Genomic DNA, 14,228 nt, shown 5'->3' with positions numbered 1-14,228 from the left:
CAGAGAGCTGCACTCCTGTGACTAACTGGAAAAGAACAAGAAGCAGTCGATCCACAGCACGCAGAGCTGCTGGCACAAAAGACGTCTCCCCCTTGTGGGCATCAATGCCGTCTTATGTTTGTAATAATCCATGCGCCTATCACATGCAACCACGTGCACAGCCACAGCTTATCTGGGCTGCCCATCTCACTTTAGGCTGCCAATTTTCCGACAGAGGAACAATGTGCTTGCCCTGCAATGACCAGAAATCGGTCCCCCCTTGAACAATCTAATACTTCCCTGACAAGCACGCCACACTGGGCAAACGAAACCAAGTCAGCTCACACCCCCATGCTCCCCTATCAGTGCAAGACATAAGTAAGGGCAAATACGTGAAGTCCAAGGATGAAGCATGGGATCCACGTGGTAAAATAGGTATTTTTCTGCAGGCTGTTACCAAGTATTACCCCATAACGAGGAAGAACTTAAGTTGCTGCATAAGCTTGATTCAAAGCAATTCATTCGAAGTTCCTATCACACTAGGAGGTCTGAGTTTAACTTCATTAATGCCAAGATTAAGTGTCAAATGATTAAACTGAAAATGAATCACAGGATGAGGAACCACTTGGGGCTCAATGCTTAAGGCCGTCGCTCTCAACCTTCCTAAGGCCGCAGCACTTTAACACAGTTCCTCGTGCTGCGGTGACCCCCAGCCAACCACAAAATTATTTCCGTTGCTACTTCACAACTGTAATTTTGCTCCTGTTATGAACGGTAATGCTCATGATAACATAATATCTGATATGCGACCCCTGTGAAAGGGGTCACAACCTACAGGTTGATAATCCTTATGATAACATAAGGGTGGAGAACTGCCCTTATTTACTCCATGAGGTTTGGGGGTTCCCAGTGCGGCTACACCTGGAAACTTTAAAACTCCACCAGCACCCGCATGCTGCAGAGACTGGTTGCTGTATCTAGAATAGGGCCCTATTACTTTAACACGCAAGTGACTTTAATATGTAGCTGACTTGAAAACTACTGACTGAGATACTAAAACTTGTAAATGTTGGTCTTGATGAAAACTCCCTCAAGTTTTCAGTTTTGGGCTTTGGAAAACAGCAGAAACACTAAAAAAGAACTTCCTTCATATAGAAGCCAGGGGTCAATCCCAGGTACCTCAGGACCCATTATTTTATTTTTTGAGATAGGGTCTCTTACTGGGATCTGGGATTTAACAATCAGCTCCAGGGATTCCCCAACCTGTCTCCCTTGCTGTTGATGCACCTGACTTTTCACATGGGTTCTGAGACACTTGCAAGGCAAGCACTTTACCCAAATAACTATTGCCCCAGCCACCAGGTCATGGACTTCTTAATGGTCACATGACTTCAGCTTTTTATCGGCATCCAGATTGCCTACCTACTTATCAAAACCAAATATAAGTATTTCTCTGACACAGAAGAGCATACAAACCCTTTTGCAATATTTGCTCCAGAAACAAACATATCTTAAGGCCAAGGTTACATACCATGGTCAATACTGTTGGCTTTGGCTGACTGTTCCCGGCTCCTTCAAAGGACCCACACACTGGGCCAAAACAGTAGGCAGGTGAAACTAAAGTCAGAGAAGCTGACAGCTCTGGTCTGAGTCATCCAACTCCAGAAATACAACATGGAGAAGACCACACCACCCTCCTCAGGTCTGCTGATAAATCCTGGTGAGCCACACCCACAGGAAGAAGTCTGGTCTTTACACTGTGTACCTTGTAAAGTACACACATCTGTAAATCAGTCTTGCTTTAGGCAATCGGGTTTTTCTATCATTTCTGCCAAGATCAAGTTGATTCTTTGAATGACAAATGCAGAAAACAATCGGTGTTTGAAGTATGTTTTCACTACACAGCGCAGGCTGGCCTCAAATTTGGGATTATCCTTCTACCTCAACCTTCCAAGTGTGAGGATCAGAGGCCCATGCCCAGCCAAAAAAGAGTCTTGAATAATGAAAGCCTGGTAACAGCTAAGTAGCTAACTCCATCTTTCAAAAGGGAGGAAGGAAGGGTCAGACAAGGCCAATTCTACTATCAGTGGACTTCAGTGGACCAAAAGAACTGCACACCACTGTGTTTAAAACCACAGCATCAGACACTGCAGAGACTTCCAGACACCATTTATCTTACAACTGACCTGTTCATTTGTGATCAAACGGAAGGCTGCATCAGCAGAAGCTACCTAACACAGAACCAAGACTTTATTGAAAAAGTCCACTGGCCAGTTGTAATTTCCAAGTTACCTTAGTAGACACTGGTGCTTAAAACTACTTTCAAAACGGAAACTATGCCAGTGTGGTGGCGCACACCTTTCACTCCCAGCACTCTGGAGGCACAGGCACAAGCCCCCGAGGTCGAGGGCAGTCTGGCCTACAGAGCAAGTTCCAGGCCATTTAGGTTTACATAGTGAGACTCTGTTCTTAAAAAAAGAGAAAAGAAACAACAAAAACTACAGCAAGCTCCTTCCAACAGCTTTCTTTTCCTGTGGGAATCAGTGAATCAGTGTGGCTGTAGATACAACCAACTCCCAAGCAGCCCTCACCAGCAGCAGCAGCAGCCCTCACCAGCAGCAGCAGCAGCAGCAGCCGCCCTCACCAGCAGCAGCAGCAGCAGCAGCAGCAGCAGCAGCAGCAGCAGCCCTGTGGCCATCTGCCCTGGGGAGGCTGGGGCCAGCACTGACAGTGGTCTCTGATGCAGAGGCCAGGTACTGTGTCATTCATTCCCAGCAAGCCCTGAGCCTTACAGATTTTACCGGGAGGAAAGAGGGTAGGGGCGGGTTCTTACACTCTAGAAAGTGCACTAAGTTCCTGAGGACCAACCCAGAGAAAAAGAACACAGAGACATGTATCCTGCTGTCCTTCCTAAACTGAGCTAACTCACAGGCAGTGTCCTCTACTCTGAGAACACAAAAGCAGAAACAACATCACATGCCTTTCATCTGTAAAAGCTTTCAGGATCAAATTCTCTACAACTGTAATATATGAACTTTTTCAATTGTATCTGGGTAGAGAGGATATATATATATATATAAAATCTTACACACTTCACACGTCTACAATGAGCCCCTACTTCTTTCCTAATAATATGTCAGAATAATTTCTGTAAGAAATTAGATTTCTATCCTCAGTCCCTAAAATACAACTTGAACTCACCAAAATTACCCTGAACAGCTAACTATGAAAACTATAGCCAATGAGAAGATCTGCCTTGGTGCTAAATGAAGAGCCCTGGATTTTCAGAATCCTGACTTTGTTACCTTCCTAGATAATGTAGACTACTCTGGCTTGGCGGACAGTTCCACCAATGAGAAAAGACAGTGCAATCATAATGGCATACAGACGCTAGCTGACTTGTGGTTATTTTCCATTCTTATCTTTCCAAGTTCAACGAGCTTGTGAAAAACAAGTCAACAGAACTTTATTTATTTATTTATTTATTTATTTATTTATTTATTTATTTATTTATTTATTTATTTATTGGTTTTTCGAGACAGGGTTTCTCTGTGTCGTTTTGGTGCCTGTCCTGAATCTCCCTCTGTAGACCAGGCTGGGCTCGAACTCACAGAGATCCGCCTGGCTCTGCCTCCCGAGTGCTGGGATTAAAGGCGTGCACCACCACTGCCTGGCAAGTCAACAGAACTTTAATCTGTGACCACAAGAAAAGCCACCACACAACCAAAGTTCAGCAAAGCTTCATCTCGCTCAGGTCAAATGTGCAATGATATCCAGGACCTGGGTGCGGCTTCTTAGAACTAACTCTTCTGTCTCCATGGCAGCAGACTGCAAGGTGCTGGAGCAGTTGCTGAGAGCTTACAGCTTGAGACAACAACCACAGGCAGAATGAGAAAGCCCTAACTGGCTCACCCTAGGGGCACACCTCCTCCAACAAGGCCATACCTTCCAATCCTTCCCAAACAGTTCCACCAACTGGAGACCAAGTATTAAACATATGAGCCTATGGGGGCCGTTCTCATTCAAATCACCAAGCTTGCTAAATAAAACATCACATCATAAAATAAAAAAAATTTAAAAGTCGGGACGAAGGAGGTGTAGAGTGCTTGCCTAAAGTGTGCAGTGTGACAGGCCAAACACCAACACCACCAAAACCAAAACTCTTAAGAGCTCCTGGACTTACTCACACTACTCTCCACATACATATATGAACACAAGGCAAATAAAATAAAAAATAAAAGGTTATGCTGGAAGAACCGAGCTTCAGCCTGGTGACAACGTTCAAGCATTGGTCCAGAGAGAAGTCTACGGCTAAGCTCAAACAATGCCCACAACACTCATTCTAGACTCAAGGGGCTAACAGTCACAGCAGACACTACTGGTACTTGACAGTAGAGGATGTCTGTTAAACCTCAGGTTGTGGGGGACAAACAGGACTACCTCTGCAGTTCTAAAGGGCACAGATGTGGTATTTCTACCCTTATTATCTCCAAGCATTTGTAATAAACTATAGATATTTAAATGTAACTAATTAACATAATTTTCCCAGACTATTAAAAAAAAAATCTGGCCGGGCGGTGGTGGCGCACGCCTTTAATCCCAGCACTTGGGAGGCAGAGGCAGGCGGATCTCTGTGAGTTCGAGGCCAGCCTGGGCTACCAAGTGAGTCCCAGGAAAGGCGCAAAGCTACACAGAGAAACCCTGTCTCGGAAATAAAAAAAAAAAAAAAATCTGATCCCACACAATACCAAGAACTGTGCAAACGTATATTAGAAAGGACCTTTCGAGAGAGACACTGCAGCCTCCGCCATGACCAGCAACATGTGAAGACGCCGGTAAGCCACCAGCCACATGGCAAGGAATAGATTTATAGAAATGGACTAATTTAAGCAATAAGAACAGTTAGCAAGAAGCCTGCCACGGCCATACAGTTTGTAAGCAAAAAAAAAAAAAAAAAAAAAAAAAAGAAAGGACCTTTCAGGTCCTTTTGCTTCTGACACATGCTTAGCACTGTGGGATGATTACACATTAACTGGAGATGGAAAGTCAGCAGTGGCCAATAATGCTTCTTTTCAAATTAAGAAAACAAAATCCACCTGTCTTTTGCTGTGCAGAGACTGTTTCTCGTTTCTGATGAGTGCAGACAGACCAGCATCTAAGAGCTCTTACCCAGAACTGCTCTCTAAAGACCGACACAGCCCTGATGCACATGACGTTGTAGCCAGAAAATGCACACTGCCCAAATCTCTTTTCAGTTGGGTGTGTTGGCCACACGCCTGAACTCCTAGCACTAAGGAAACAGAGGCAGGAGTATCAGGAGTTTAATGACCAGCCTCAGCTATAGTGTGAGTTCAAGGCTGGCCTTGGCTACATGAGACCCTCTCTCAAAAAACAAAAAGGAGAATAAAAGTGAATTGTCAGAGCAAGGTGGTGTCACACACACCTCTAATTCCATTCTTCAGGAGGCTAAGGCAAGAAGATCAAAAGTTGGATGCAGTCAGGTGGACAGATAAGACAGTAAGGCCTGGTGGCACTGGCCAGACCCCTGGGAGGTAAGTTCAAAGTCTGCCTGAACGACAGAGCAAGTGGAGGCTGAAGAAACAGCCTGGCATACAAGAAAACTATGGTCAATCCTCAGTGCTAGAGTCAAAACAAAATGAGGCTTTAAAATCTCTGTTTTAGTTCAAGGCCAGTAGCCATTAGGGAAATGCAAATGAAAACCACAATGAGGTATCAGAAGCGCCTATCAGACTGGCCACCATGAAAACAACCCCCCCCCAATATGGGTAAGAACACAAGGAAAGGCTGGGAAAGGCCGGGCGGTGGTGGCGCACGTCTTTAATCCCAGCACTCGAGAGGCAGAGGCAGGTGGATCTCTGTGAGTTCTACGCGAACCTAGGCTATAGAGTGAGTTCCAGGAAAGGGACCAAAGCTACATAGAGAAACCCTGTCTCAAAAAATCAAAAACACATGGGGAAAACAGGATGACTGCTTCTATACAGTGATACACCATGCTGGGAGAGAGGACAGCAACGTTTTGTGTGTGTGCGCGCGCGCGCGCGCGCCTGCATGCGCACATGCGTGTGTGCACGCGGTTGAACTTACCTATACCTGAGGGTACAAAAGCCAGAGGTCAACTTCGGGTCTTGACCTCTATCCTCTCTACTTTATTCATTTATTTACATGCAATTACAGAAAAACAACACCATAAAATCCTTGACATGCGTTTTTGGGCTCCCCAGGCACTAACATCTTGCATAACTATAGTCCAGTATCACAACAGGATTGACATCTCATCTCTCCAACCCAAACTGCTGAACTTTTCATATAATCAGTGGACGGGGTCATTTGCTGTGGATATCACTCTATATAAATAAAACACTGATGGCCAGTGACCAGGCAGGAAGTATAGGCGGGACAAAGAGAGAGGAGAATTGGGGAAACAGGAAGAGGGAGGAGAGAGACTGCAGCCACCGCCAGGACAAGCAGCATGTAAAGATGCCGGTAAGCCACCAGCCACGTGGCAAGGTATAGATTTATAGAAATGGGTTAATTTAAGATAAAAGAGCAGTTAGCAAGAAGCCTGCCACGGCCATACAGTTTATAAGTGATATAAGCGTCTGAGTGATTATTTTATAAGTGGATTGTGGGACTGCGGGGCTTGGGGAACCTGGAGAGAAGCCCTCCAGCAACAAATGGCGCCCAACGGCTCGAGTTTCCACCTTAAACCTGAGAATATTTAATAACCAATTCTAAACAGAGCCAAAACCAGGTTCCTGCTTCTTGTCTCATACGGCAGCTAGACGCCACAAAACGCAGGTTTGAACACTGGCAACAGTCATTACCAATCCTGTAGTGGTATTCATTATTACTTTTTATAATTGCACATAAATTCAGTTATCTCAAAATTAGTGACTTTTAAAATCTCATTAATTTACAATGGTTTCCTTATGCCCATAAGAAAAGACTTCTTAGTATGGATGCAGAAATGTCCCCACCACACGCCTTTACTTTACATCCCATACTACAGACAACTAATCTAAGGGCAGACTCTGTATTGAGCACTGCCCATACCGGGGACCACTCCTAAGTATCATGTGTACTACCTCACTATACCTAAGGGACAATGACACAGGCAGGTCACTCACAGTCCGTCCAACGTGCCAGGCCCTTTTCCTACACCTCCAGACCTTTCTCTCTATTGCCTAACCCCCATCATCTCTCAAAGCTCTGCTCCAATGAACCCTTAAAACTTTTCCACATTTAACTACTAGACTATCAATGTCCTGACAAGTTCTAGACATACATTCCATAAATGTTTTGTTAACACAAGACCTTGATCAATCCTCAATGTGTGGACCTGGAGCCCTTGGGCAAACCTCTACCTCCAAAAACACAATTATATGGTTGGGGTCACTACCACATGAGGAACTGTATCACAGGGTCGCAGCATTAGGAAGGCTGAGAACCACTGCTGTAGATAATAAGGACACAGTTATAAAGCTAGCATCAAGAGCCGGGCGGCGGTGGCACACACTTTTAAACCCAGCACTCGGGAGGCAGAGCCAGGCAGATCTCTATGAGTTCGAGGCCAGCCTGGGCTACAGAGCAAGATTCAGGACAAGCACCAAACTACACAGAGAAACCCTGTCTCGAAAAACCAAAAAAAAAAAAAAAAAAAAAAAAAAAAAAAATGGTCTCCAGAAACACTAGGTACTGAATGATAAGGCATTCAATACCACAGTAGGGACAGAGAAGACCCATCAGCAAGAAAACACAGATGAGTAAGCAACAGTCTTCATCCACAGAAGAGCCAAACCATTTCAGGCTAATGAGACACCAGTGTCAGCTCCAAAGGCCACAGCCCCAAGTGTTCACCCGGCAAAGGCCTGAACAGAAACCTAATCTTCCTAAACCTAGACACCTTCCGCTCTCCTGGCTTCTGCAACTCCAGAAAACACAGTTTCCTCCCCAACCTGCTTTGGTCATGGTGTTTCATCCCAGCAAGAGTCACCCTAACTAGGACACAGGATCTCTCTCTCTGTAGCCCCTGCTGGCCTGAAACTTGCCATGTAGACCAGGCTAGTCTCAAACTTCTGAGAGCCTCATGCTCTACCTCCGAGTGCTGGGATTGAAGGCATTCGACGCCATGCCTGGCCAAAACAATCCTATTTTAAGCACAAAACACAAAAACAGGAAGAGAAACAAACCGAAGCCCACGAAAGCAGCGGGATGGCTCATATTCCCACTGTCCTCGGCTTTACCCTCCCTACACCAACCTATGTGTATCTTCCTTCTTTCAGTAATGTGTGACCCTGTCTGTCTGTCTGTCTGTCTGTCTGTCTCTCTCTCTCTCTCTCTCTCTCTCACACACACACACACACACACACACGGGAAGAAACAGACAGATGAGTGGCACGAGACAAACTTCTCATTCCGTTAACTGAACCAGCCCTTTCTTACGGTGCTGAGGACCGAACCCAGGGCCTCAGGCATGCTAAGCACACCCTCTACCACTGAGCTACACTCCGGGTCTAAGGAATCATAAATTTTGAACATTGGCCTCAAGCTAATTCAGAAAAATAAAATTATAAAATATGTATCATATGAAAAAAGGGAGACACGGTGTAGTCCAACAAGCAGGTAAGAAACGGACTGTGGGGAGGGAGGCACTAACCGGTCTCGATCTCTGGAACCGGGATTCCTCGCGGTCTCTGAGTGGCCCAGGCCCACTGCTTCTTTCCCTGACACTTCTGTACCCAGGACTGGGGATGATGTACTCCTTTCCCATGTCAATATCCTTCATCTTCACCAAGTGGGGTACCAGAGCTCAGCCTCTTCCATTCACTTCAGAATTTCTGAAATTAAAAATTTACAAAAGCAGACATGATTTCCTAATCATGCTTAAGCAGATGCCAAAGTCCTTTACAACAGGAAGAAGGGACAGAGTAGTGACACTTTCTTACCACTGCAGCCATAAATGACTCTAAATATCACTTCGCTTTTTAAAGGAAAAAGGATAGTATTCTAGCATCAAGAAAAATTACCTAGCCAGGCATAGTGGCGCACGCCTTTAATCCCAGCACTCGAGAGGCAGAGCAGGCGGATCTCTGTGAGTTCGAGGTCAGCCTGGTCTACAGAGTGAGTGCCAGGACAGCCAGGGCTACACAGAGAAACCCTGTCTGGGGGTGGAGGGGGACAGCACCTAGTCAATGATGACATACACTATAAACAAAACCAGTTTACTAAGCAAAAACAGTGGCGGTGTCCCAGAGGCCTCAGGAAGGCTAAGCTATAAACAGACCTGGCATCTGGAAGGGGAAGATTAGTGACACTTTAAAAATAGGCAAGAGGGGGTTAGGGGAGGTGGAGAGGGAGGAGGCCAAGGGAACCCATTCACAACACCAAACACGCCAAGGAGAACAGGCAAAGCGTCTCCCACCTCTAAGAACCTATAGGAGGCAGATTTCTCCGCCACAGATTATGAAGCAGAACCTGCAGAGTGTATACAAAGACTGTGGTAGCAATGACCCTGTTGTGACAAAAATGACTGTTTTCCGAGTGGTTGGTGAGATAAAATAGGGACTGTAGTGACCTATCCTGACTCGCCTATCCTTCCAGACAAAGTCAGTTTCTATACCTAAGGGTATGGGGAACAGTGCCCCGTTATCTTGAACACCCCATTGCCTTACTTAAAACAAAAGAAGCACCGCTCTGAGAGTATGCAAACACCTGAGCGGCTGTAAAGTCACACAAGGAGGACACCATCTTCCGTGTGTCTGGGATCTGACAAGCACGAGGCACAGGAGCGGGCGGCGGCGGTGCAGTAGGAAGGTGATTGACAGGTCTGGGAAAGAAGCAAGGCCTGGGTATGAAGCAAGCAACTAAGGAAGGATGGCTACACCAGGCTCCCCGTCCGGCCTAACACACTTTTCACTTCCTCATTTTCTGACTTTTCCCTTGCAGTTGACCGGAAGTCTTTTTTTTTTTTTTTTAAATTAATGCTAACTTGAACTCAGTGATAAAGCATATAAGCCAGAGAGGTTCTGTTCAGTGTCCAGCAAAGTCAAAACCAAAGCTACGGCCCCAAGTGTCAGAGGACTAGGAAAACCGACCGGTATGTTTCAGTCTAAGCCAGCGCTGTATAAAGGGATAAAAGAGAATAAATGAAGCGGGGACTCGCACATCAGTGCCCCAACTCAAAACTGACAGGGTTGGGGTCACCTGATCTGCCTTTTAAAAATTCTCTTCCCAGTGATAAAGGGGTAGCCATCTGCCCTGCATAAGGATGCGGCGATTCTGCAGGGGGGAGGGGCGTTGCGTAGGACCGGAGAACTGGAACCAGCCGGGCTGGTGTTCCCAAGCAGTGTTATCACCACATCCATCAGTAGGTTTCCAGCGCCCCAGGAAGCTCCTTCAGGCCCAGTAGCTACACTTACCACGCCCCCCCCAGAACCCACCTGTGCCTCCCAGCTCCCTCACCGTTCACTCACTCCAGAGACCTCAGGAAAACCTATCCATTTCTCCCTCCGGAACTCAAAACTTCCACGATCCTCCCTGCGCCCCTCTGCACCGAGACCTCCACATCTGTGCGAAAACGCACGACCCAGATGTGACCAGCACAGACCCACTAACAGCTCTGCGTGCCAGCAGCGAAAAGGGCACCGATGACAGGAGACCCAGGCTCCCATCCCGGTTCTGCCACGGATCCGCGGTGCGTGCTGATGTCACGAACATCCAGTTCGCAAAAAAAAAAAAAAAGAAAAAGAAAAAGAAAAGAAAGAAGCGAAGATAACGACTTACATCGTAGGTGGCTGGCAGTCGGGCCTCCAGTCCCGGAGGGTGTTGGGGCTCCTCTCTGCCCAGCTCCACCACCCTGGCCCTAGGGCGTTCCCACGCCAGCCCGGGCCTGGCGAGCACAGGCGCCACGACCCACCCAGAGCGAACGCAGCTCCCCCTGGTGGCCGCGCCGAGAGCAGAGCCGGCCGCGGCCGCCCCTCAGACCTCCCCTCCCGCCTCGTAACACCGGGGCCCCGGCACAGCCCGCGAGGTCGCCACCCAAGCCGGGGACCGCGCGACACCGGGGCGACGCAGGCCCCGCTTCTCCGGCCCGTGGCTTCCCACCGCCCATCACGCCCCGGGAAACCCAAGGGAGTGAGGCCGTGACAGCGCGGACGCTGCGTGGGCAAGGCGAGAGCCGTCACCTACCTGCACCCCAGCCTCCCCAAGGGAGAGCAGACCGCCCCGGCACGCTCGCCAACATCGGACCCAGAGCAAAACAAGCCTCTATAGCGGCATCGTCCCCCACACCGCGCAAGCGCGCTGCACAAAGCTTGCGCAAGACCGAAGGGAATCGTAGTCCCTTATCCGACAGCCCCCGGCGCCGCATACCGCAAAGGACTACGTTTCCCAGAAGCACCGCTGGTGCCCGGGATGGGGTGCAGGCTAGCACCGTCCCCGTGCGCATCCCGTGCTGCCCCCATCCCTCCCCGGCTTCTGATACCCGGTCTGGAATCTTCTCCGAAGTCCTGAGTACCGGGGGCTGGGCGGGCAGTTCAGGAAGGCCGGTGGCGTCGTGGTCCCGGGCAGACGGAAATTCAAAGTAAGGCACTTCCAAATATCCGCGGCCGTTCCACGTGCCAGAAAACATCGTGAAGGTCACTGTAGCCTGCTTCTGTCCAGCCCCAACTATTAGCGGTGGTGTCACTCATCATTCCACATTTGCTGGTGCATGAGTTCACCGCATTGTACATGGATGGGTATCTTTCGATTTCCTCTCTCACCGGTCCATCACAGCTGCCTGGCTTCTAAGTAATAAAATGCCAGGATCACAATTTCCAAAGTGACAAGGGATGTAAAAATGATATGCTAACTATCGATCTGTTCTTATAAATGAAATTGAGGTCCCCAAGGCATTTGTCATTTTATCTTTCTTCTTTATCTATTTCAGAATCCTAATGTAAGAACTTCTCTGTTGAGTCCCTCCCTGCCTTTAAAGTACCGGGGGCTTGTTTATAGTTATCTATTTAAGAAACTTAGCCTGTTGGTGGTGGCGTGTGCCTTTAATCACACAGCACGTGGGAGGCAGAGGCAGGCGGATCTCAGTGAGTTCGAGGCCAGCAAAGCAAATATTCCAGGACAGTCAAGACTGTTAAACAGAGAAACCCTGTCTTGAAAAACCAAAAGAGAAATTAAAAAAAAAAAAAAAGGCTAACGATGTCATAAAGCTGGAGTAATTGCCAGTGTATACTTGACGCACAGAAGGAATAATAGACCAGTCCTAGAGAATTAATAGCCTGGGAGCTGGGGAGATGGATCAGTGGTAAGAGTGCTTGTAGATGTCAATTCAAATCCTCCTCACCCACGGAACAAGCCAAGTGTGGCTGGGCAGTCACTGTGACCCCAGGACTGTGGAGCAGAGGCAGGAGGACTGCTTCGACTTGCTAGCTACCAAGCCGGTGACACATTCAGTGAGAGAGCCTGGCGTAAGAGAACAGGACAGAGAGTGAGCCAACAGGACACCCAAAGCTGTCCTCTAACTTCCGGGTGTGGATGGGCACTCACACAAATATACACATATACACACAAATAAAATTGTAAGGTAGAAACAGCATGGTATACTGGCAACCTTCTGCCATGCCAGCCCTGAGGAGGTGAATACTGGGGCGACTGATTATCCATAGTGAAGAAAAATTCTGCTCAATACCAGGTTTCAGGCAGATCAAATACCTAAATGTGAAGAAAACCTTAAATTAGTTTTAAATTTTAACACTTTTGGAGAAAACATGAAATACCTTTATGAACTTGTGAAGAGGGGAGAACCTCTTAAAATAAACAAAAGGGAGAGATAGAGATGGGCATTGTGTAGGGATACTAAGTACCCCCCAAAGGCTCATGATGCTAGGTAGTGTTCAGAGGTGGGGCTTTGAGGAAGTGGGATCATGAGGACTCTGACTTAATTGATGGATCCACAGTTCCATGGCATTGTTGGGAGCTGGTGAAACGTTAGGACTTGGAGCCTTGTTAGAGGGAGCAGATCACTGTAGGCATGCCTTTGAGGGAGGTATGTTGTCCCTGTCCACTTCCTGTCTCAAATGATCCCTCCAAGATGATCAGCCTTGTGCCAGCCCACAGTAATGAAACCAGCCCACCATGGACTAAAACCTGAGCCAAAATAAGTATTTCCTCCTTTAAATTGACATTTTCTCAGGTATTTGTCACAATAACAAAAAGCTGGTCATTTTTTTACGGTTAAAATTAAGATATATACACGATGTTATTAAGTGAAAAGATAAGCCACAGTTATAACTGGTTTTTGTTTGTTTTTTGTTTTATTGAGGCAGGGTCTCAGGGATTTCAGAGGCTGAACTTGCTATGTAGGTAAGGTAACCAGGACCTTTTGGTCCTCCTGTCTCTGTCTGATTCTTACTGGAATTACAGATGATGGCCACATCTCGTGGTTTATGACTGTACCATTATGACTCATTTTACACAGTGCTGGGACTGAGCCCAGGGCTTAGTGAGTAATAGGCAAGCACTCTACCATCTGATCTGTGTCCTTGTGAGTGAAAATTTTAATGCAAATTTCTATGACCAAATAAGAAAAGGAAAATAATGTAACTAGTTCACAGCAAAGACAATAGTCACTCAAATTTGAAAAGACACCCAGGCCCACTAATCAAAGGTTAAAATAGCAGTGAGAGCTCATCTCACTAAAGCATGCTCGTAGCTCCACAAATGCCTTAAATACTGTAGGACACAAAAGCTGCAAATCCCGTACCTTCATAGGAAATGCAAAGCTCCTAAAATGTCCTTGAAATACTTCAAATATATCGGTTATCCTTTCTCTTAAAATTGTGTATGAGGACAGACATGGTGGTGCACGCCTTTAGTCCTAAGCACTTGGAAGGCAGAGGTAGATGATCTCTGTGAGTTCAAGGCCAATCTCGTCTACATAGAGATAAGCAAGTTCCAGGCTATCCAAGGCTACCTAGTGAAACCCTTTCTAAAAAATAAAATCAAATAAAAATTTAAAAAACATGGGGACTATGGAGATTCTTCAGTCCATAAAAAAAAATGCTTGAGAACCCGAGCTCAGATCCTTAGTACCTACATAAAAATCTGGGCCTGTTTGAGCTGGAGAGATGGCTCAGCCATTAAGAGCACTGACTGCTCTTCCAGAGGAAGAAGGACCCACATGGCATCTCCATTTTCCAGGGCATCTGATGCCCTCTTCTGGCACTCTTGAG

The 14,228-nt window shown here is 46.9% G+C and overlaps 2 protein-coding genes across 10 annotated transcripts in view; one reads left to right on the top strand and one right to left on the bottom strand.

The window, feature by feature from the left end:
* Positions 1-11,505, bottom strand: part of Abcc5 (ATP binding cassette subfamily C member 5) — a 97,236-nt gene extending 85,731 nt beyond the window's left edge. For 3 of the 9 annotated variants that reach the window (XM_028857575.2, XM_028857576.2, XM_028857577.2), the window contains exons 1-2: positions 11,188-11,332; positions 8,657-8,837 (exon numbers count right to left, since the gene is read on the bottom strand). In XM_028857575.2, the coding sequence (XP_028713408.1) occupies positions 8,657-8,785 (129 nt within the window). In that variant the 5' untranslated portion in view covers positions 8,786-8,837; positions 11,188-11,332. Of the gene's footprint in view, positions 1-8,656; positions 8,838-9,026; positions 9,061-11,187; positions 11,334-11,482 lie in introns of those variants that run through there. The other 6 variants (XM_037209892.1, XM_028857571.2, XM_037209897.1 and 3 more) reach the window with 6 other exon arrangements.
* On the top strand, positions 8,734-11,171 carry LOC119088822 (translation initiation factor IF-2-like). Its single transcript, XM_037209898.1, has 2 exons — positions 8,734-8,837; positions 10,783-11,171. Exons 1-2 carry the CDS (start codon positions 8,751-8,753, stop codon positions 11,143-11,145), a joined length of 450 nt encoding a protein of 149 aa, XP_037065793.1. The 5' UTR covers positions 8,734-8,750; the 3' UTR covers positions 11,146-11,171.
* Positions 11,506-14,228: the final 2,723 nt, after the last annotated feature.

The sequence above is a fragment of the Peromyscus leucopus genome, chromosome 12, assembly GCF_004664715.2.
Source record: "Peromyscus leucopus breed LL Stock chromosome 12, UCI_PerLeu_2.1, whole genome shotgun sequence".
Classification (NCBI taxonomy): domain Eukaryota; kingdom Metazoa; phylum Chordata; class Mammalia; order Rodentia; family Cricetidae; genus Peromyscus; species Peromyscus leucopus.
Note: the sequence above shows the minus strand (reverse complement) of the source record. Positions and strands in the feature narration are given on the sequence as shown.

What these genes read in the sequence shown, in the direction of transcription:
- LOC119088822 (XM_037209898.1), top strand. Translation starts at nt 8,751, where the DNA reads ATGATGTACTCCTTTCCCATGTCAATATCCTTCATCTTCACCAAGTGG. An exon ending in TTCCATTCACTTCAGAATTT is followed by an intron (nt 8,838 to 10,782) that starts CTGAAATTAAAA and finishes ATAACGACTTAC; the next exon opens with ATCGTAGGTGGCTGGCAGTC.